This window comes from Culex quinquefasciatus, chromosome 2, assembly GCF_015732765.1.
Source record: "Culex quinquefasciatus strain JHB chromosome 2, VPISU_Cqui_1.0_pri_paternal, whole genome shotgun sequence".
Classification (NCBI taxonomy): Eukaryota; Metazoa; Arthropoda; class Insecta; order Diptera; family Culicidae; genus Culex; species Culex quinquefasciatus.
In genome coordinates, this window is record NC_051862.1 from 215,334,764 (window position 1) to 215,359,204 (window position 24,441).

The following is a 24,441-nucleotide window of genomic DNA, read 5'->3' on the forward strand; positions in this document are numbered from 1 at the left end:
GAAATCCGCGGGAAAGGACGGACTTCCGGCCGAACTTTTCAAGCACGGGGGTACGCGGATGACCGAGATTCTGCACCAAATCATCCTACGCATTTGGTGCGAAGAACAGCTTCCGACCGACTGGTTAGACGGGCTCGTCACCCCAATCTACAAGAAAGGGCAAAGACTCGATTGTGCCAACTATCGAGGCATCACAATCCTCAACGCAGCGTACAAAGTACTCTCCCGCATCCTGTGGAGCAAGCTGAGACCGATGACCGAGACCTTTGTCGGCGAATACCAGTGCGGTTTTCGAGCGGGTCGGTCAACGACGGATCAGATGTTCACTCTGCGACAAATCCTCGACAAGTTCCGGGAGTACAACCTGCAAACACACCATTTGTTCATCGACTTCAAAGCGGCGTACGATTCGGTCAAAAGAAACGAACTTTGGAAGATTATGGTAGAACACGGCTTTCCGGCGAAGCTTATAAGACTGATTCGTGCAACGCTCGACGGAGCAAAATCAAGCGTGCGAATAGCCAACGAGACATCTGAAGCTTTCGTTACGTTGGATGGATTGAAGCAGGGCGATGCTCTCTCGAACTTACTGTTCATCATAGCGTTGGAGGGTGCTGCTCGAAGGGCAGGCGTGCAAAGAAACGGAACACTCATCACTAAATCGCACATGCTGCTTGGATACGCTGACGACATCGACATCATTGGTATCGACCGTCGTTCAGTGGAGGAGGCGTTCGTCCCTTTCAAGCGGGAAGCTGCGAAAATCGGACTGACCATCAACACTGCCAAGACCAAGTATCTGGTCGCTGGCAGAGCGCGTGGCAGTGCAGGTGATGGTGTTTCGGAGGTGGAAATAGATGGAGAAAGATATGAGGTGGTGGATGAATTTGTATATCTTGGTACACTCGTGACGTGCGACAACGATGTGAGCTGCGAAGTGAAACGGCGGATTAGTGCTGCAAACAGGGCCTTCTACGGTCTTCGTAGCCAGCTAAGGTCCCGCAGCCTAAGGACGCCTACGAAAATCACGCTGTACAGGACCTTGATACTCCCTGTAGCTCTTTACGGTCACGAGTCGTGGACGCTAAAGGAGGCTGACCAGAGAGCACTTGGGGTCTTCGAGCGGAGAATCCTGCGTTCTATCTTCGGCGGCAAGCAAGTAGGAGACCGGTGGCGCAGGCGCATGAACTTCGAGCTGTACCAAGACTACAAACATGCTGATATCGTAAAAGTCATCAAGCACGACAGGCTGAAGTGGGCTGGACATGTAGCCAGAATGTCGGACGAGCGGGCGGCTAAAACGATATTCAGTAGCGAACCTGGACGGGGTCGTCGACTTCGTGGAAGGCCTCGTACGCGTTGGCTGTGTGCAGTCGACGAAGATGCAAGAGCGGCCAACATTGTGGGCGACTGGAGACGAGCGGCCCAAGATCGAGCATCCTGGAAATCTTCGATTAGTTCAGCGTTGGGTCGATAGACCTGTTGCTGATAAAGTAAAGTAAGTAAGTTTCCTTTGACGCTGACAAGAAATATCAGCTGCTGGAGACATGGTGCACGTTACTTAAAAAAGGAACTTCTGAAAAAATCGAAACCCTTAGGAAGACAAAATTACATGGCTTTTCCTCATTATATCCGAACATAGTTTCCTCCAGCCTAGTTTTATGACACAAACAATGACTGGAACAGAACAATATAAGGTTTATTTATTAATTAAATACCTGATACAATACACACTTACCTATTTCGTAAAAATCCCCAGAATTCCACATTTTTCACTTCGGCCATCTTGTTGGATTGAAAACATACACTGTTAATTTTCCTAACACGTTTAAATGAGATTAGCTTCAAACAACAAACGTGTTAGTCAAAACGGCAAAATGTTGGTCGAACCGAAAAACGGTGATTTTCGAAATGATAAAATGTGTTTGTGACGCCTACAAACCGTGATAGTTGTTTTTAATAAACTGTTTTGTTCATTCAAACTTACACAATTTTTGTGCGTGATAATATTTTTTTTGAAACATGAAAATTAAAAAAATATATTGATGAAATTCATTGAAATTATTTTATTTGCTTGATAATAAACGCAGTAGGCGATGTCCATCGTTTAAATGGGATTAAATCCAGAAATTGTAGAGAAAGTCTCTTCCATTTTTTTGCTTATATTGAACTAAATTTGAAACTTTTTTAGGGAAATTGTTATGGAAACAGTTTTCTACAATCTGATTAGTTCGACAATGTTATAAAACGTCATGCTTCAATATGGCAGAGGATTAAAAAACTAATATGGGACTTTTTGGGAAATAAATAACTTTTTAATTCAATATTCGAAGTGTTTTACTTTTTTGCTCAAATTTGTATCCGGGCAATCTGTAGCTGTATTTTCTTAACAAATATTATTTATGTACAAAGGGTTTTATTCGGTTGTTTTTGGGTTTCCAGCTAGGATTTTGGTGCTATTTAAAAAAAAATGCTAGGAATCTGGTCACTCAAGGCATATTCATAAGAAATTTTATGGATATGCGCATGAATCGATTTTATTGTTGTATCCCGTATTTTAGATATTGATTTATCTCGAAACTAGGGCGTCCAATTTTCCCGGGTTTTGAATTTCCCGGGATAACGGGAATTTTTCTAAACAGTCAGTGTTTTGTTAATTCAAAAATATCAGAACAATATTCTGTCTTAATTCGTTTCTATTGTCCTAATTTGCTCCAGATGCCGTTGTTGAAAAATAATTAAATATGATTTTTTCCGAGTGATGGTTTTAAATCATCAAACGTAAATATTTCAAAAATAAATAAAATTTAATGAAAAATATTTAAAGCGCTAGGCATTTTGCGGATCCGTGAAATAAAATTTTAAATAATTTTCCTTTATAAATAAGATAAATAAATGATGATATACAGCCATGCCTCGGTTCAGCACCGCATATGGGGGATGCAAAATCGAGGCGTGCATAACCGAGGCACATTGGCTTTAGTCGTATGAAAAATCATGCAAACATCAAAAAATTATAGTGTTTTGGAATCGGGATGATGTCAGCTATCCATTGAAATTATTATTCCAAGAAAGTTTTCACAAAAATACGTATTTATCCTGTATTTTGAAAATGCATTATTTTTCTCGAAAGAAACCAAAAATATATTGTTATTGCAATATGGGTATCAAATAATCAGGTTTTTTAAAACATTTTGGATGTAATAACAACATTTTTAGAAAATACTCCAAATTTTCACAAAACTACGTCTTTTCAAAAATACTCAAAATTTTCGTTTTTACAATGTTAGCATCAAACGATCGGGATTTTTTCATACATTTCGAATGTAATAACAATATTTTTTGAAAATACCCCGAATTTTCACAAAACTACGTATTTTTGAAAAATAATGCTCAAAATTTCCGTTTTTACAAAGTAGGTATCAAACGATCGGGATTTTTTCATACATGTCGAATGTAATAACAATATTTTTTGAAAATATTAAAAATTTTCACAAAACTTCGTATTTTCAAAAAAAATACACAAAATGTAAAAACTGAAATTTTGAAAAGTTTTAAAAAAATACGTAGTTTTGTGAAAATTTTGAATATTTTCGAAAAATATTGTTATTACATTCGAAATGTATGAAAAAATCCCGATCGTTTGATATCCACTTTGTAAAAACGGAAATTTTGAAAAAAATTGTTGAAAATAAGTAGTTTTGTGAAATTTTTGGGTATTTTCAAAATATATTTTTATAACATTCGAAATGTGATGGTGGTGGTGGCAGTGCGTGGTGGCAGTGCGTGGCCGAATGGTTACGCTGTCCGCTTTGTAAGCGGATGATTCTGGGTTCGATTCCCATCTGCTGCAACCTTCCATCGGATGAGGAAGTAAAATGTCGGTCCCAGCCTTGGTTGTTAGGCCGTTAAGTCATTCCAGGTGTAGGAGTCGTCTCCATGCCATAAGTACAAACAACACACCAAACCAAGCCTACTCCGGTGGAATCGCTGGCGGCGGTTGGACTCGCAATCCAAAGGTCGTCAGTTCAAACACTGGGGTGGAAGGTTCCTTGGAGTAGAAAGTGGTTTGGGTGCTCTCCCCATTCAAGCCTTCGGACTCCTAGGTTCGAGCAGAAACTTGCAATAGAGACCACAAAAGACCCGGGGGTCGTTAATTTGGATGGTTTGATTTTTTTGATTTTTGAACATTCGAAATGTATGATAAAATCCTGATCGTTTGATACCCACATTGTAAAAACGGAAAGTATTTTTTTCGAAAATACGTAGTTTTGTGAAAATTTTGAGTATTTTCAAAAAATATTGTTATTACATTCGAATTGTATGAAAAATTCCCGATCGTTTGATAGCAACATTGTAAAAACGGAAATTTTGAGTATTTTTTTCGAAAATACGTAGTTTTGTGAAATTTTTGAGTATTTTCAAAGAATATTTTTATTACACTCGAAATGTATGAAAAAATCCCGATCGTTTGATAGTTACTTTGTAAAAACGGAAATGTTGAGCATTTTTTTCGAAAAACGTAGTTTTGTGAAAATTTGGAGTATTTTCTAAAAATGATGTTATTGCATCCGAAATGTATGAAAAAAACCCTTATCATTTGATACCTACATTGCAATAACAATATATTTTTGGATTCTTTAGAGAAAAAAATGCATTTTCGAAGTACAGGAAAAATTTGTATTTTTGTGAAAATTTTCATGAAATAATAATTTTAATGGATAACTGACATCATCCCGATTCCAAAACACTATAATTTTTTTATGTTTGCATGATTTTTCATACGATTAAAGCCAATGTCTCCCTTATAGCCAAAATCCCGTAAGCTCTGTGCTTCAGTTAAGCACTGGGCCGTGCTTAACCGAGGCAGCTGAACGGTGCAAAACCGGGGCAGTGCAAAACCGAGGCGTGCAAAAACGAGGCATGACTGTATGCCCAATACAAATTTGCTTATGCTTTAAAATTGTTATCGAACTGTTCATCTATTTCCACAACCAAATCTGAGTTTCCAGACCAAAAAATGTTTTTTTTTTCAATTTTCGGGAATTCCCGGGACAAAATATCAAAGATCAGGATTCGGAAATTCCCGGTTTAGGAAAATTTCCGGGATGGACGCACTACTCGAAACCGTTGCTCAAAAATAGCTTATTAGAGCCTAAGATTAACACGTCTATAAAATTCAATTGATATCAAAGAAAGTTGAATAAAAAAAAGTACCTGAGAATTACCAGTTTTGAGCTGGAATTGCTCTATAAGATACACATACTTCTCTTGGGCTAAATTTTTTTGCCTTTCTTCACTCTAACTTTTTTTTATCGAAAATTGGAAAACACGTATTGTGTTTAAATGAAATGACAAGAAAATGGTCATAATTTTCTTCTTAAAAATGCATAACATTCTACTTTCCTCGCTCATTTGTCCAATCAACACCTTTTACTTAACACCAAACGGGTCCCTCCTTATTAAGTACCAAACCATTACACCGTTGATAGTGCGACTCTCATCACACACGCGGAAATTCAAGCACGTCGCCAATAAATTACGAAAGAATCTCTTCCTTGGTTTGGCCAGACCAAACCATACTCTGCTCAACAGGTGTATTAAAACCTAACCTAACCCAACCGTCGGTCGCGCAGCACATCCAAATTAAGCGAAAACACGTTTTGTGCCCCGCGACTTGGCTTAAGAAGTCGTCGTCTGTTTTTTTTTTACGGCTCGCCAAGGGGGGCTTAATGGGCATGGGAAACGCGCGGAGGGAATTCCCCGAGTTATTTAAAGAGTTGGTACGGTACGACGACAACACTCGAAGAAAGTGAATCTCTCCAAGAAGGGGGGAGGGCGTTCAGCAGATAAGTCGCGATCGATGCCCAATAAAGCCAACAACCTGGTTTAAGCCGAGCCAGATAAATCACGCACGAGCTCCGTGTGTTGCGTGTTGTCTGCGATTTTTATATGCAAGAATGTTACCGGGTTCCCCACTGACTTGGTGATGTTGCACAAGACTCCCGGGAGTTTGAACCCTCCTCTCGCCTAGTTGAAGCCAAGTCAGGAAATCGTCTTAAGCCGTACGTAACTCTACAGCGATTGGAACCCTCTCGCAACGAGAAGTGATTATGATGGCTTTTAGTCTAACAAATTGCAATTACAGAACAAATGTTTAAAGGATTTCGCAATTACCTCCGCGATGTACTTACTGTTGAACTTTGTGCTGAATAATTGCACCTCAAACAGGTTCTAATTTTAGAGCGTCCGCTGGCAATTATGAGGAATCACCCTCGAAGAGCGTTTAACTAAGGGTAAGATCTCGCGTGAAGGACCTTCGGTCATCGTCGTCAGCCCTTCGACCGGTCTCATTATTCTGCACGTGATTCCAACCGGCGTCGTTGGAGATTTATTGCCCCCCTCTGAATAACAACAACAACAATCGAAGTGATGCCCCCGGGTCGAGTTCATGAACTTATCCAAGTGCCCGCTCGAGAAGGTCTTCCTACTGTTACCCATCAAAAAGGTAGACCTTCTCGAGTAGACTAAGAAATCGTCAAAATCTACGACAAGGTAATAATCACGACGACGACAGTGACACATACGGCTCCGCGGGATCAATTTATAATAAAAACTAGCTTTTAATTACTTCATCAGATGATGATTACTGCCGGCAGCCACTTCACTGACTGTCCATCTGGCTGGCCTGCAGAAACGTGACGAATGGTGTCTCCGAGCGAGCGAGCTGTTCGTGTCACTCGGCGACGAACCTGTTCGCCCCGTGATTAATAGGCCTATGATTGGTTTCGAGGGGGACGCGCGCCTTAAGGGTCCGAAATTTCATATGTAGTGTGTATTAAAAATTAGCCAAAAATGTATTGCTCAATTTTGCGACCATCCATAAACCAGCTGGAAACTTTTTTTGATTTTTTTCTAAAATTTATGCACCCTATGTGAATAGAACTCTGAAAGTTAGGAAATACAGTGGACTCTCTCTTTGTCGATATTGAAGGTACCGTCTAGAGCGGAAGGTATCAAAATATAGAACGAAAAATCAAAGCATGCTTCTTGAAGGGACTGAAAAATGTATTGATAGCGGAAGCAATATTGATATCGAGAGGATCGACAGCCAGAGAGTCGACTGTATCTTCTTAAAGGGTTACATACATGTAAATCGACAAAAATGTCAGAGGTTTGTGTGAGTACACACTTAATTTTATTTAAAATCTGTTTTCAGGGTATTAAAATATACATTTTTATCTATTATCAAAACAAATTTGAAGACATTTGGTTGTATCATTGCCGAGATATAGCTATTTGAATTTAGAAGTTTCAAAAAACGGGTGCCACGATATCTCAACACTGCCTTGACCAAATTGGCTCAAAATTTCGGTGAAGACTCTTTAAACCAGTCCTGTGTGCATGACGAAGGCCGATTTTCAAAAAACTTATTTTAAAAAAAGATAAAAATATTTTTTTGTTTTTCATATAAAAAAATCGTCAGTTTTTGAATTTTGTATTTTTTTAAAAAGTAAAATTTCAAAATCGGGCTTCGTCATGCACACGAGATATGTTTTGGGAGTTTTTACCCCAAATTTCAGCCAATTTGGTTCATCTATCTCGAGATATCGTGGCACCCGTAAATCAACTCGGTGTTTCGAGAAAAACACTTAGAAAGTTTGACAGTCCGCTTTGCGCACGGCAAAATATTGAGCCTAAAATCGTCTCTAACTCAGTTTAATCATGGAATATCTTCATGAATGTTTCAGAAGTGATTGAAAATCTTTTTTTTGATGGTTTCAATAAATTTTCTGTGATATGAAATTTTGTGATTTTCTACATGTATGTAACCCCTTACACCTTGAAAATATATTGCTGCTTTGGTTTTGCCTTCCTCACTGATGGAAGGCTATAATCCTGCTCGAAAAATGAACTTTTGAAAAACAGCTCATAGACCTATATTCATGTTACCTATCGGCTCAGAATTGAAAACTGAACAAATGTCAGTGTGTGTGTATGTGTGTGTATGTATTAGGATGTAACAAAAATGACTTTTTGGCGGGCATTCAGGGGTTTGTTCCGGTGGGCATACTGAGCCTAAATCCCAACTATGAGCTTGATTGGACGTAACAGGAGCTGGCGCTCCGCCTTTCAATTTTAAATGGGATTTAACCCGTAAAAAAAGATTTTTTCAAAAATGTCGCTTTTTGAGGCATTTTGGCCACCAATACGTTTACCAAAATCATCACTGGCGTATAGGCCAGATCCTTGCGCATCTTTTGGTATATATAACATTGAAGTTTGGAGCATCCTGGTGCTCGGTACAGACCTTCAAAGTTTGGCATATTTTCGAAAAATCGGTCCCAGCAAAATCAAATGGCGTCTCGGGCGTCGCGAGGTGCGACGCATATCTTTTTTGCCGGGGCCGATTTTTCGAAAAAATGCCAAACTTTGAAGGTCCGAGCACCAGGATGCTCCAAACTTCAATGTTATATGTATCAAAAGATGCGCAAGGATCTGGCCTACACGCCAGTGATGTTTTTGGTAAACGCATTGGTGGCCAAAATGCCCCAAAAAGTGTCATTTTTGCAAAAATCTTTTTTACGGGTTAAATCCCATTTAAAATTGAAGCGCGGAGCGCCAGCTCCTGTTACGTCCAATCAAGCTCATATTTGGGATTTAGGCTCAGTATGCCCACTGGAACAAACCCCTGAATGCCCGCCAAAAAGTCATTTTTGTTACACTCTAGTATGTATGTATGTTCCCAAATTTCTTGCCAAGTTTTCTCAGCACTGGCTGAACCGATTTTGACCAAACCAGTTGCAATCGACTTGGTATAGGGTCCCATACATCGCTATTGAATTGTTTCAAGTTTCGATAAGTAGTTCAAAAGTTATATAAAAAAATGTGTTTTTACATATATCCGGATTTCACTTATATGCATGAAAACTATGTCCGGATCCATCATCCGACGTATTGTTGGTTAGATTATCAAAAAACCTTTCCAACGAGTCCAAAACATTGAAGATCTGGCCACCCTGTCTCGAGATATGGCCACTTAAGTGATATTTTATTCCAGATCTAAAAGAAATATGAAATTTGTGTCCAACGGTTGGACTCCAACCCCATCATTGTTGGTAATGAGTAAGGAAGGCTCCAACCACATAGGTGGATTTAGTTAGTTTTTTTTTTCAATTTACGCCAAATATTCAGCAATTCCCCATGAAAACGAAAGTTCTCCGATTGGGCTTAAAATTTTTCTGGTGGTTCCTTGGCCGAAATAAACAGGCCCGTATTTTTTTGTTTGCCCATCATTAGGGTGACCTACGCCGTGTTAGGGTTGTCCGAAAAATTGCAATTTTCGTTGATTTTTGCATCTTGAGTTAATCTTGAGCGCAAACGAAAGAGCTTTTAAGGAAATGAAGCTACAAGTTTCAAATATGTAGCCTAACATTTGAAAAGGTTAAATGAAAACTTAAAATGCTCTTTTGAAGGTCTCGTGACCAAAAAGCATATTTCTGAAATTATTTTCATCAGATTCTTTGGAAAATTTTCGTAACATATAAAAAAAGTGAAGTTATGTTTTCAATATTCCAAAATACGATTTCTTGAAAACAGAAACTGGGTTTTTCGTCATTTTTCCGTTATTGCGTACGGCGAATAACGGTAAAATGACGAAATCGGCAAATACAAGTTTTTTTTCACCAAAAATAGCGATAACTTAAAATTTCAGTGATGATACACATACATGTTTTGGTATCAAAATCTACTTTATTGAAGACGCAACTTTTGGTACCCAAACATGTAGTTATAAATCATGGCAGTTTTAGTGAAAAAGTTGATTTTTTTACCGATTTCGTTATTTTTCAGTTTTTGCGCGTGGCGCGTCGAAAAACTCAGTTTTTATTTTGAAAAAATCATATCTCGGAAACATACGGTTCGACATCGCAAATTTTTGGAAATGTTAAGGGGTTATATACATGTATATCGGCAAAAAAGTCAGATGTTAGTATGAGCACACACATCAACTTATTTTTAATTCTATTTTCATGGCATTAAAATATAAATTTTTGCCTACTTTCAAAACAAATTTGAAGATATTTGGTTGCATCGTTGGCGAGATATAGCAATTTCAAGTGAGCAGTTTCAAAAAACGGGTGCCACGATATCTCAACATTGTCTTGACCAAATCGGCTCAAAATTTTGGTGAAGACTCGTTAAACCGACTCCGTGTGCATGATGAAGCCCGATTTTCAAAAAGTTTATTTAAAAAAAAAGATAAAAATATTTTTGTGTTTTTCATACGAAAAATCGCTAGTGTTTGATTTTTGTATTTTTTTAAAAAGCTAATTTTAAAAATTGGGCTTCATCATGCACACGGGATACATCTTGAGAGTCTTCGCCTAAAAATTCAGCCAATTTGGTCCATCCCATCGCGAGATATCGTGGCACCCGTAAATCAACTCGGGGTTTAGAGAAAAACTAACTTAATCCACCTATGTGATTGGAGCCTTCCTCACTTATTACCAACAAGGCCTGATATGATGGAATTGTACAAAAATTTCATCTATTTTTAAGAGCTGGAATAAAAAAAGTACATAAATATCACTTAAGTGGCCATATCTCGAGAAAAGTTTGCCAGATCTTCAATGTTTTGGACTCGTTAGAAAGGTCTTTTGATAATCTAACCAACGATGTGTCGGATGATGGACGTGGACATCGTTTACATACATTTAAGTGAGATCCGGCATCCAAAAAGTACATCAATATCACTTAAGTGGGCATATCTCGAGACAGGGTTCCCAGATCTTTAATGTTTTAGGCTCGCTGGAAAGATCTTCTGATAACCTAACCAACGATGGGCTGGATGGTGGATTCGGACGTAGTTTACATACATTTAAGTGAGATCCGGCATCCAAAAAGTACATAAATATCACTTAAGTGGACATATCTCGAGACAGGGTTGCCAGATCTTCAATGTTTTGGACTCATGGGAAAGGTCTTTTGATAACCTAACCAACGATGGTTCAGCTAGTGGATCCGGACATAGTTTACATACATTTAAGAGAGATCCGGCTTCCAAAAAGAACACAAATATCACTTAAGTCGGGATATCTCCAGACAGGGTTGCCAGATCTTCAATAATTTGAACTCGTTGGAAAGGTCTTTTGATAACCTAACTAACGATGGGTTGGATGGTGGATCCGGACATAGTTTACATACATTTAAGTGAGATCCGGCTTCCAAAAAGTACATCAATATCACTTAAGTGGGCTATCTCGAGACAGGGTTGATCTTCAATGTTTTAGGCTCGTTGGAAAGGTCTTCTGATAACCTAACCAACGATGGGTCGGATGATGGACTCGGACATAGTTTACATACATTTAAGTGAGATCGGGATATATGTGAAATCACATTTTTATATATAACTTTTGAACTACTTATCGAAACTTCAATCTGTATAAAACTCGATCTATGGGACCCTAAACCAAGTCGAGTGCAACAGGTTCGGATCAAATCGGTTCAGCCAGTGCCGAGAAACATGAGCTAGTTTGTTGGTCACATACATACATACTAGGATGTAACAAAATGACACTTTTTTGTGGGCATTTCAGGGGATGATCCCCTAGGTGTACTGAGTCAGAATCCCAAATATGAGCCCGATTGGTTGCGACAGGACCTGGCGCTCCGGCTTTAAAGTTTAAATGGGATTTAACCCGTAAAATCGGTGCGTTTTGGTTATTGCCATTTTTGAGTCCTTCAACGATTTTTGGATTTTTCAAAAACCTCATGAGCTTTTAGTTTGAGTTTCAGGGCACAACTTTGCCAAAGACTGTGAAGAGATTTGATAATTAGTACTGCTTGTAGACTGATTTGAAAATAAAAAAAACTTTTTGCCATTAATTTGTTTGATTTGTATTGGCAACACTTTCTTTGAACGCGCGCATCCAGAGCCAGGCGTCGTAACTATAGCAACGAGAAAACATCCAGCGTACAACGGTCAAAGTTTGACACATGGAAAGAAAATTTGGATGTTGTGCTTTTGTTTTCGATGGTGCCGGAGGATTCGATCACCGGTGCTGCTCTTTTAATCTGTCGTAGATTCCTGTATTCTATTTGAGACTCGCAGGATTTAGTTCTAAACCCACCTGGTCCTGTCATTAACCCGTGTGGATCTTTTTCGTCTCGACCAGTTGTGGTGCTGGGAGACATGTTAGCGAACCTATGCTCGAACATAGTGCAATTGGTGTCTAATGAATTCGCAAAATATCTAGCCAGAGAACTCTGCTGTATGAAAATAGTATTTACTTATGTTGTCAATGCAATACATTAATTTGTTTATGACCGATTTTATTGCCAAATTGCCATAACTCTTTGATTGATTACAAAGCGAGTGGAAAATCTCACTAAAATGCGTGTCTCTTGAAATATCTTCCGGAATACGGAATATTCAAAATACATACAACACCCGTGCGTAATAAAACGCTTTCAAGACAGCCGCGTTAGTTGACACTCGAGCAAGGTTTAGAATCGGTTCTGCCTGGGCATCCAACAGAACCCTGAGAGTCACCGGAGAGCTTCTTGCAGTTCCATAAAAACTTTAGTTCTCAACAATCACAACAACAAAAACAACAACACGACGCTTGGACAAATACATGCCGACGCGACGTGACCTGTCGCGACGCCCCGTAGTATGCGTTGCAGAGTTTGCCGAAAGCGCGCCTCAAAAGCGAGTGTTGCCAGAACATGTTTTACGTTATCAGAAAAACAAGAGAAAATATTTTGTAAATTCTGTACCATTTTTCAGAGCGGTCAAATCTCTTCGCAGTCTTCGGCAAAGTTGTACCCTGGAACACAAACTATAAGCTCATGAAGTTTTTGAAAAATCCAAAAATCGTTGAAGGACTTAAAAATGGCAAAACCAAAACGCATCGATTTTACGGGTTAAATCCCATTTAAACTTTAAAGCCGGAGCGCCAGGTCCTGTCGCAACCAATCGGGCTCATATTTGGGATTCTGACTCAGTACACCTAGGGGATCATCCCCTGAAATGCCCACAAAAAAGTGTCATTTTGTTACATCCTAATACATACACACACACATACACACACACATACACACACACATACACACAGACATTTGTTCAGTTTTCGATTCTGAGTCGATATGTAAACATGAAGGTGGGTCTACGACGTTTTTATGCAAAGTTCATTTTTAGAGCAGGATTATAGCCTTACCTCAGTGAGGAAGGCAAAACGCCAACAAAGTTTGACAGCCCGCTTTGCGCATGGCAAAATTTTGAACTTAAATCGTCTCTTACTCTTTTTAATCATGACATATCTTCATAAAACTTTTGGGAATGATTAATAATCATCTGCTGAGTGGATTTAACAAATATTCTGTAATATAAAATTTTGTGATTTTCTACATGTATGTAACCCCTTAAGTGAAATTTTCCGAGGAATCCGATAAAAATATATATTTTCAGGCATAGGCTCTTTGGTCCAGACACGGCCAAAAAGTCATTTTAAGTTTTCATACGACTTTTTCAGATGTTAAGCTAGATATTTGAAACTTCGAACTATTTTTCCTTAAAAGCCTATCTAATACCCTTAAATCGGTTGAAATGGTGCGGAGTTATGATGTTTTGAAAAAAATTAAAAATACTGTACCTCGAAGCCGTTGTGCCGTATCAAAAAGTGGTCACAGACAAACTTGTAGGAAATTGAACGGGCTTTCTGAAGAAAACACACTGAAACAAAAAAACAGGCCACTTCTATGAGATTTATTGATTTTTAAGTTTAAAAGTTAAAATCTTAGGTGGAGTCACGATTTTTATTCGTTCAAATTTTTTGAGGAAATTGCATAAGATGTTACAAAAAGACTCACGAAAAATGTATATCTCTCCTAAAAAGGTTAAAAAATCATTCACAAAAACTGTTTTGCCTTTCTTACTAAAGAAAGGTATAGGTTTTACTTTAAGCCAGGACGTCATTTCCAGCTTCGTAAATATGTCGATTCAGCATGAATTTTAAACCGAAAAATCGCTAAAAAAATCACACTGCATCGATTTTCGACGCTTCGACGCTTCGACGCTTCGTCGCCAAGTCGACAAGTTGTCAAGTTGAGCTTCGAATACTGGCGCGAGAATGCTGGCGCATATGTTTCGGCTCGACTTATACTCGTTCGTAGTAGCTTGTCTACCGATGTTTCCTTCAACATGTAAGATATCGTAGCTTTTCGGTTTCTTTGCTCTGTCCGTTTTTGCATAACTGTCCAATGTTTATGCAAAAACTTTTTTGACATAGGACATTCATCCGGGTACAAACAATTTGTTTCCCGTGTGCTCCTAAAATCGCCTTTAACAGTCTGGACCCGGAGCCTAATTTTTCTGTTACATTCTTATTGGAATTCCATATAAACTGTAACGGGAACTGCAGGCACCGGGTCCTGACTATTAAGTAGGCTTCATTTTGTCATGATTTCGTTAGTTTATTTAACAGAGTTCATTGGATTCCAATAGGAGCTTTCGAAGCTTATAAGCTTTATATCGTTTTCAAAGTTTTCAATGCTCGCGACGCCAATGGCTATCTACCTAAGGTATTGCGATTGAGTGTGTAGAGGTGCGGTTGTAAAATATCTATCTCTGACTCTCTCACTTTCGTAGACGCTGAATGGCAAGCTTCCCACTGTGCGGTTAACTCGGTTTTGCTTTGCGCCTGCTTTGTTCGGTTTTTGGGCTCGTACCAAAACTAGAAAACCAAAACCGCGGTGTGTGTCGTCACTTGCGCATTGGAAGCTAAGAATTTGTACGATTAAAAATATTCGATAGGTGAAAATTGCATTTTTGCAATTCCGCTGTGAAACTGTCAACTTTTCCTGTCCTTCTGAAGAAATGAAACGGCCTACTTTTTCCCACCAAAAATAACAGAATCGAATAGCAACACTTTTCAAAATAAATGCAGAAAAGTTCTACTTTTCAGCACTGAAATGAGTGCTGAAAAGTTGAACTTTTCAGCACTTGTTTCGAAAAGTAAAACTTTTCAACATTTTTTTTATTTAAGCGATTTATTGGAAAAATACATGAAAATTTTACTTAAAATTTCACTCAATGGGTGTTTTTCGGAATTGCAAAAAATACATCATTAATAAAACCTTGCTTTCATCATAAGATTTTTTGTATCAAGTCGATGTTGTGAATTGAGAGATTTTATATTCTTTAGTAAGAAAGGCTCTATCTCACCCCTGGTGGGATTAAATCGGGTTTTTTTAAAGAGTGTCCTAAACGTTGAAATTTTTAAAACCGATTCCCCAGACAATTTTACATAAAAGTCTCCATATTGACCATTGTTCTATGTCCAATCCTTGTAAAGCTGCAGCGGCTTTAAAAATAAAAATGATGAAAATATAGTTTTTTTGGAGGTTTTTGGCAGTTCTTATATGAGCGACTTGTTTTTTCAGTCTCGTAAATATTTTTACCGGAAAGCTCGTCCGATTTCCCATAAGTACCAGAAAAAGTCTTGCTTTGAGCTGGAATTGCTCTATAGTATCATAACTGTAATGATAAAGCATATTGTGATACTATCCGCCTAAAATTGGGGAAAATGTGGCTTTAATGTTGATTTTTTTTTGTTACCCCCTCGACTAGAGCCGAGGAACAAAAACTTTAAAACTTTGGCTAATCATTTAAAAGAAACTAGGAATAAGTGTTGTAATCTATTTCGGAGTCCAACCCAGTTCAACGGACGTTCAAGAGCACTCAATTTTAAACTACCAGACCACAAACAAACACCCAATCTTGACTATCGAGCGACCATCACCACGACTAGGAGATGGCGTCTCGTCGAGAAACAAATAGCGCCGTATTTATTTTTGCATATCCATCAAAACGCGTTGCTGCTGCTACTTCTTCGTCATGGGGATCTGATAAATTTACCGACGGGGGATGAAGATTTCAAAACATAATGCGCACCGCCACACTTAGCAGCAGTGATTAAATGCTGCTGCAGTTGAAGAAATAGGCAAAACAGAATCGTGATCATCGCTGTGCGAGGATAACATTTGGCTGGCAATAAAATTCACTAATTGAAGAGCTCCAGGTACTAATGGGATGATGATTTGGCAGATTTCCGTAGGAAGGTTTTTATTTTGTTGAGTCTTGTTAAGGAGATTCAATCCATCGAAGCGGAACGAAACATTTTTTATCTATTGTCTAAGAGGTGTGTAAATTATTTCTTAATTTGCAATTTGTTTGAACATTTGCATGTGTCGTCATATCAAATTCATGTTAATAAATCGGGTAACTTAATCCTCAATCCATTCCATCACGTACTCAATTTGACCCACATTTTATTCCGTTCCAAACGGACGTCGAAGCATCTTCAAGGACCGCAAGACTGCAGCAAGGTAAGATGCAATCGTTGAATGGGTGAACTATGGCCATTCCTCCTCCGACCGATCGTGATTGTAATATCTGATTTCTACGAGCCGATATCCGCGGCGTCACGTAAACCACGTAAATTGTCAACGAAGGTACGGGCGAATCCATTCACCCACGCAATTTTGTGAGTCACATGTGATGGCGGTTCTGCTCAAAAGATGATCTAATTGACTGGCAAAACAAACAATACCTTAATAACATTACTTAAAGATCCTACAAAAAGCAACGAGGATCACTTAGTGAATAATTACACGCTCAAAGGCACTGACTAAGACTTGCAATTTAAGCCGCAAAATTGCTCTCAAATTGGTTCATAATGCGGCGTTATTGTCGGCATCCAACGGAAGTAGTCATTTAGAGTCAATCACAGAGAATCATCGCCACGTTCGTTCGACGATGATTTAACGCACTAATAGATTTCTCATTACCTGACTGGCCGGAGTTGATTTATCCTGTCGCCAAGTTGACCAATCTTCCGTCACATTACCGTTTGCTGTAGAGAGTGAGATATTTATGCGAATCGTTTGGGTAATTGATACACTCTCCGCGAGCTGGAAACAAGATATCACATAAGTCTGAGGGGGAGCCGGTTTCACTTGAGCTCAGTCCGGGTTCGAGCTTCGGTGGAAGCCGGTCGATAAAGGTGCTAAATTATGCTTGAAGCACTACGCAGGCTGCAGGTCGTAGCAGGCTTTGATCGGAGAAACTCGGTGACGTTGTTCTATCTTGTTGTCCATGTGTTTATTTATATGTTATGATTGAATAATAAATAAAATGGCATTTTTTTCCTTTTGGAATTGATTAGATTATTTATGTTGCCGTGAAACATATATCAAAAATCAAATTCAATACATTTACATCCGAAATTTATACCACAGAAATACATAACGATTTATACATCGTAATTATTTGATAACACTGAATACAATTTAACACTGCTTGTAGAGGGGAAAAATCATTAACTACGCTAAAAAATACATGTTTTTTAAATTTATTTTAATGTTAAAAAAATATCAGGGTGGCCTTAAATATCTCGACAAACTCTTGCATAGTCGAGATTCAGATTCAACGGGCAAAGAATCTTAATCTCGACTTCGTCGTGCTATCTTGTCACACCCACCATTTCGCCGTATCGAGAAAAACGCGTTTTAATGTTTGACCGTGAATAAACAAAAACGAGAGCACGCAATGTAAACAATAACAAACACGTTCTGTTTGGCTGACAACTATGTGTATTGTCCCGAAGTTTGGATGAAGTTGGCTGCTGAAGTCCCGAGTTATAATTACAAATGTTTGCGGTAGTCTAACTTGTCCGTGCGTCAAACGCGTTCTGGCCTGAAATCCCTTTGGCCAGTTGTCGCACTTACATCAAATTTCATGGAGTGACAAGATAGCATGACAAGATTGAAACTACTTCCATATGTAAAGTGACAAAAATGCACAGAGTTTTTTCGGATTTCGTTGAATATCTCAGGATTGATATCGAATTTTGGGGATCTGTGAAGGTCAAAAGGTGAGGCATTGTGAGCTGCACAAAATGGCGTTCTTAACTCAATTTGGCCCAAAATGCACGTACGACAAGTTTTTAATCAAAATATTGATTAAAATTGATTGGTTATATTTTGGGTTTTTATGTAAAATTGTTTGTAGCGCTGCCTTTAATTGCAACCTGGCGCTTCAGATTTGACCTGCCCTTTTCAAAATGACCTCAAAATTGCTGTAACTTTTGACCCTTAAGTGACTTATCAAAAAATATAAAAAAGGTTACAAGAAAAAATATTTGTGCATTTAAAACCTTTTCAAAAATTTGAAATTGAAAAAAAATGTCCAAATAGATTAAAATTAAAATAAATGGTCAAAAATATTCAAAACTTTAAATAATAAAAAACGAAAACCTCCAAATAAATAAATTTTAAAAGTTTAAATGCCTTTGAAAATAAAAAAATACCTCAATTTTCGATCTCACTAGATTTTTTGGCCAAATTTTCCCTAGTTTTTGTTTAATTGCAATTGAAGAAGCTTCTGTTACCAAGCGATTAATTAAAAAGCAATATTTGCAAGGAACACCAAATCTCTATGAACCAGCCATTCACACAAATTGTAAAATTGTTATTTCGGTAAATACAATAATCCAATTGAATTGAAAATTCAAAATAATATCAAAAATTTCGATATTCCAAAATATCCATATCCATTTAGGCCGATTTTCGCGAAAAAAAAACTTGTTGCGGTACTCAAAGATGCTAAACGATGCAAGATTATTTTATGGGAGATCTATATTTTCTTATAAATAAATTTGTATATTATCTGTATCATGTCGATTTCGAAGCCATAGAAGATATTTTTCAAATTTTAACAGCAGATTTAAGCTTTTTACTAATATAAAAGCATTACTCAATAACTAAATTGTTGAAATTTTTAAATATAATCATTTAAAAAAATCTGTATTAACAGATTTTGGTGATTTCTGGGATCGGAAAATCTGTAAAATACAAATTAATCTGTATATCTGGCATGGCTGGTTTGCACCCTGATTTAAAAAGCCCGATCATGAAGGGAGGGGGGAGGCATAAACTTTGAAAAATATTTGAAACGGCTTTATTTTTTATTTAAAAAAACTAATAGATTTTTACTATTAAGCTTTTAAGAATTGTTTAAAATTTTAAGGTCTTCAATGAGCAATTCCAGCCCAAAACAGGAATTTTTCAGGTACTTTTTTCTCGAACCTCTCCGATTTCAATGAAACTTTGTAGACATGTTATCCTTCGCTTATATAAGCCATTTTTGTGTATATGGAGCCAGTTCCACTCGATAATGACATTTGAGAAGGGCGTAAGTGTTTTAAATATTTTTGTAATTCGGAATTTAAATATTTCTGTATCTCGAAGCCGTTGCATCGTATCAAAAGTGGTCAAAGACAAACTTGTAGGAAATTTTACGGGCTTTTCGATAAAATACACTGAAAGAAAAAACACCCAACTTTTATGAGATTTTTGATTTTTAAGTTTAAAAGTCAAATTTGAGGAGCCCACGATTTTTCGTTCAAAATTTTTGTGAAGATAGCTTAAGATGTTACAAAGACTCACGAAAAATGCAGGATGGAGCAACTCACCTAAAAAAATACAAAAATCATTTACTGAAACTGTTTTTTTGAAAAGTGCTCTAAACGTCAAAATTTTCAAAAACCGAATACGGGAATCGATTCTCCAGATAATTTTACATAAAAGTCTCCATATTGACCATTGTCTTAAGTCCAATCCTTGTAAAGTTACAGCGGTTTTAAAAAAGAAAAATGTTGAAAAAATAGGTTTTTTGATGGTTTTTGGCAATTTATATATGACAGACTTAATTTTTCAGTCTCGTAAATATTTTTACCGGAAAGCTCGTCAAATTTCCCATAAGTTTGTCTTTGACAACATTTCAATTGGATGTATGAGCTTGCAGATATAAGCTAATTACATTGCTCATAATTGAAACCTGGATAGTAAATTAGCTTATATCTGTAAGCCCATACATCCAATTGAAATGTGGTCAAACACAAACTTATGGGAAATTTGACGAGCTTTCCGGTAAAAATATTTACGAGACTGAAAAATTAAGTCTGTCATATAGAAATTGCCAAAAACCATCAAAAAACCTATTTTTTCAACATTTTTATTTTTAAAACCGCTGTTACTTTACAAGCATTGGACTTAGGACAGTAGTCAATATGGAGACTTTTATGTAAAATTGTCTGGAGAATCGATTCCCGTATTCGGTTTTTGAAAATTTTGACGTTTCGAGCACTTTTCAAAAAAACAGTTTCAGTAAATGATTTTTGTATTTTTTTAGGTGAGTTGCTCCATCCTGCATTTTCGTGAGTCTTTGTAACATCTTAGGCTATCTTCACAAAAATTTTGAACGAAAAAAATCGTCCGCCTCAAATTTGACTTTTAAACTTAAAAATCAAAAATCTCATAAAAGTTGGGTGTTTTTCTTTCAGTGTATTTTTATCGAAAAGCCCGTAAAATTTCCTACAAGTTTGTCTTTGACCACTTTTGATACGATGCAACGGCTTCGAAATACAGAAATATTTAAATTCCGAATTACAAAAATATTTAAAACACTTACGCCCTTCTCAAATGTCATTATCGAGTGGAACTGGCTCCATATACACAAAAATGGCTTATATAAGCGAAGGATAACATGTCTACAAAGTTTCATTGAAATCGGAGAGGGTCGGGTACAACTGATTCCCTATTTGGCATGGAATTGCTCCAATATTTTCTTTAAAACGTTTTAAACATTTTTTTTTTTATTTTTTGTCACTAATTTGTTAATGGTTCATTTTATTTTATTGTGAATTTTACCGATCTAATCGTAAAACTGTTTATAAAATCGAGATTGATTTTTGGAAAGTTTATTTACAAGTTGTTCAAAAATATGTTTTTAGGATCATTTTTACTCGAGAAACATTTAACCAAATTCTAGCAAAAAGCTACATGTGACAAGATAGCATTACGATGATATGTTACCAATGGTCCGTAGTTCCACCGGAGCCTCTGCTTCGATCAAGGGAATGGTGGAAAGAGAGGAATCACAAATCCGTATAAATAATTTCAAGATTTTTCAGGTGTAAACCGAAAACGCGATCAAAAATTAAAGTGGAAGAATAAGGCTTTTAATTTCTTTTTTAATTGTCGGTGTACAGGACGCCGCACTTTTTAATCATTTTCTGACGTCCATTCAATTTTGCAGTTCAAACCCAGTCATTGAATTGGAAAAATAAAATTCTTTTTCAAATTTTCTTTTCTTGATATGTGTGCACCTACGTCGAAGACCAAGATTGTTTACTTTTTGCTCTTTGGTCTGACAGTCTTGGTCTGACAGATTTGGTCTGACAGCTTTATCATGGATTTTGGTCTGGTCTAGGCGAGGGATAGGACACAGCACCTTCCTGGCTTCGATCGCCGAAGATTTCAGCAAACCAAAACACACACAAGCCCACGTGAACGAGAGCGAGCATAGATTAGTATGATTAATTGAGGAAAATTGCCCACACGTCTCTGCATCGCTACAAGTGCAACATAAATAATAGCATTTATCGAGAATAAATTTCCCAATCAATTACAGGTTGTTTACAGCTAATTATACGCCGTTTACGATTTGCCATTTTTCACCGCGTTTGACGGTTCGGCGCCATAATCGCGTTTTACGATGCCCCATCAGCTGTCAAAATTTTATGGCAAACGCAAACTAACCTAACTTTTTTTTTTGCTTGCTTCCCTCAGGTGGCTCATCAAGCTGCTGGTCCTGCTGCAGACGGTGCTGCTGGCGATGGGCGGCCTGTCCCGGTACGCCCATCCGGCCGTGCTGGAAAACGACGCCCAGGAGGCGCTGCTGCCGGACTATCTGCGCAATCCGTTCTACCGGACGCCGCGGGTGGCGAACGCGCTGGCCCGCTTCAGCTGGTTCGGACCGGGCGAGGAACCGGTGCGGGAACGCCACGCCGAGAAGATCTCCCGGGCGGACATCTACAGCGTGCTGACCCACGCCGGATTCGTGCCGCGACGGTTCCACGGGTTCAATCATCACTCGTAAGGGAATTTGGAAGGATTGTGGATTAATTTTGGAGTCGCGTCAGCTTTCTAAAATAATCAAAGTTTAATTTGTGAAGCCCAAAAATCGTGTAGGTGCTTTAGCTAAGCTGTAGAATGTGTCCAACTTTTGAAGCAACTGCCAAAAATGGGTTATTTTTTAGTAGCAATGTAAATAGACAGCGTTTAGCGCCAGTTAGTTTCAAAATAGCCATTTAGACGATAAATTGTTCTGTTATTTTCTGTTTAGGGTAAAATCAAACTTTAGCCTAGCCTCTAGCGTAAATCTAGCGTTAAGTAAGACCCACAATGTTTCGTGAGCGAGTGCGCGTGAAAATCGGTACCCGAAAATTTGCAGTTTGATCGACTCGAATTAATTTTAAGCATTCGCACCAAATTTCTACTCTCCAGGTCTGCAACAAAAAGGTGTTCAATGCCTCCGTTACATATTTGTAAATTTGCAAACAATCAACAAACCAATTGTTGCACAATGGCGAACGAAATAAATATCGGAGGGAGGAAAAGAGGGTGATTTCAAGAGAGTTATCTTACTTTTCAGCAGCTCGACTTAAAACTCTGTGAAACAATCGTTCAACGAGCTCTGAGAAGAAACACACAAAAAAAGAACAGTGACCAATAAATTGAATGGTTATTATAGGCGCCGGTGCGTTTTTTGTTTATCTGACCAATTTGAAGATAACAGCCATTTTCGTACCGTGACGAACGCAACGCAGATCTTCGTCGTTTTTTTTTTGTTTTGTTATGTTTTATTGACCATTAATCACTACCATTAAGTGAGCAGAGTTGGGTAAAAAGTTTAAGAATTGACGGTTTTAAAGCGCGGAGAAACATAATTGCTCACGACTAAACGGTCGACCCCAGTCTTTCGGGGAGGTCCAATGAAACCAATCATTATTTACCAACCTATTACTTCTAGATGGGAACCTATTTGGAATGGAGTTGTAGAAAAAAAACAACCTTGCGTGGTTCTGATCAGAGTGTTGCGAAAATAGATTGTGAGGTTTGGTAAGAACGTACGCAACTTGGAATGGATAGAAAGCAATTTCCCATGGAATTATTACGTTGACCGTTAGGGTCAAAATTTGGTGTGGGGGTTCTATGTCTGAAATAATTACACACAAAAAAATATTTCCGAATGTTACATCATTTATGATGTAACACTTTTGCACGTCATTAAACATTTAAATTTAAATGCAATTTGATGTAAATTTGCATCAAATTATACGCAAAAACATGATTTTACGTGTGATTCAACCGTTTACGTCGAATCTCAAGTTTACATCAACTAATTTTACATGTGATTCATTTTTTCCGTGTCGAGTAAATTCACATTTTTTTTTCTGTGTAGGCCATTGTTAACTATTTTCAAATATTGTCTCTATGGAACCGAAATTTCCAAAACACTCTATGTTTTCATACACACACACAGAAAAAAATGATGGTAATATTCATCAGGAAATGGTGACAGATTTTGTGTCAATAAAATGATTATTTTTACCTCAGAAAATGGTGAATTTTCATCAGTTTTTGACGAATATTCATCGGGTTCACATTTTTACACTTTTATTATGTAATATTACTCAAAAAAGAGGTAATATTCAACCTGCCAAATATTCAACATTCCAAAATTCAACGTTTTTTTCTGTGTAGGTTTTTGAAATTTAAGCTTGAATTTAGGATTGAAAGCCCAACAGAGCAGAGCAGAGTAATGTGATTTATTGTAAAAAATAGGTTTTTGCGAAAATCGACGAAAATGTCCATTTATCGGAATACCCTAACACGGCTACACAGAAAAAAAAGTTGAATTTTGGAATGTTGAAAATTTGGTAGGTTGAATATTACCTCTTTTTTGAGTAATATTACATGAAAAATGTGTAAAAATGTGAACCTGATGAATATTCATCAAAAACTGATAAAAATTCATCATTTTCTGGGGTAAAATTAATCATATTTTTTTTGCCACAAAATCTGTCACCATTTCCTGATGAATATTACCATCATTTTTTTTTCTGTGTAGAAATCCTGTGAACAAATCCGGTAACTCTATGTTTTCAAATTTGTAAATATATGTTTCTATTTAGAAATGTTTCCAAAATCGTCAAAAAAAATTTCGATTTCGCTGTAAATGTTTTAAAATTGACATAATTGTGTGTCAAGGTCAGGGGTGCTCAAAGTTTTTGAATGGCGGGCCAAATTTGAAGCTCACATGAGCTGGCGGGCCAAATGCGAAAAAAAAGTTTTTTTAAAAATATAAATTACGTTATTTCAATCTATTAAAATAAAAAAATCCTTTATCAGCTACTTTTTTAGATAATTCCTTGCATTTTTATAACATTTTTGTCATTTAAATATACGAGAATAGAAAATCACATTTTCCATTAGTTTTGTTCAAATAAATGAAAATCAACAAAACTAAAAAAT

General features: G+C 37.4%; 1 protein-coding gene across 1 annotated transcript in view; it reads left to right on the forward strand.

Annotated features, from left to right (window-relative positions):
• The window catches only part of LOC119767624, a 53,357-nt gene extending 30,698 nt beyond the window's left edge, over positions 1–22,659 (forward strand). Inside the window, exon 2 of the mRNA XM_038256581.1 lies at positions 21,694–22,659. Coding sequence (XP_038112509.1) covers positions 21,694–22,003 — 310 coding nt within the window. The 3' untranslated portion in view covers positions 22,004–22,659. The remainder of the gene's footprint in view (positions 1–21,693) is intronic.
• Positions 22,660–24,441: the final 1,782 nt, after the last annotated feature.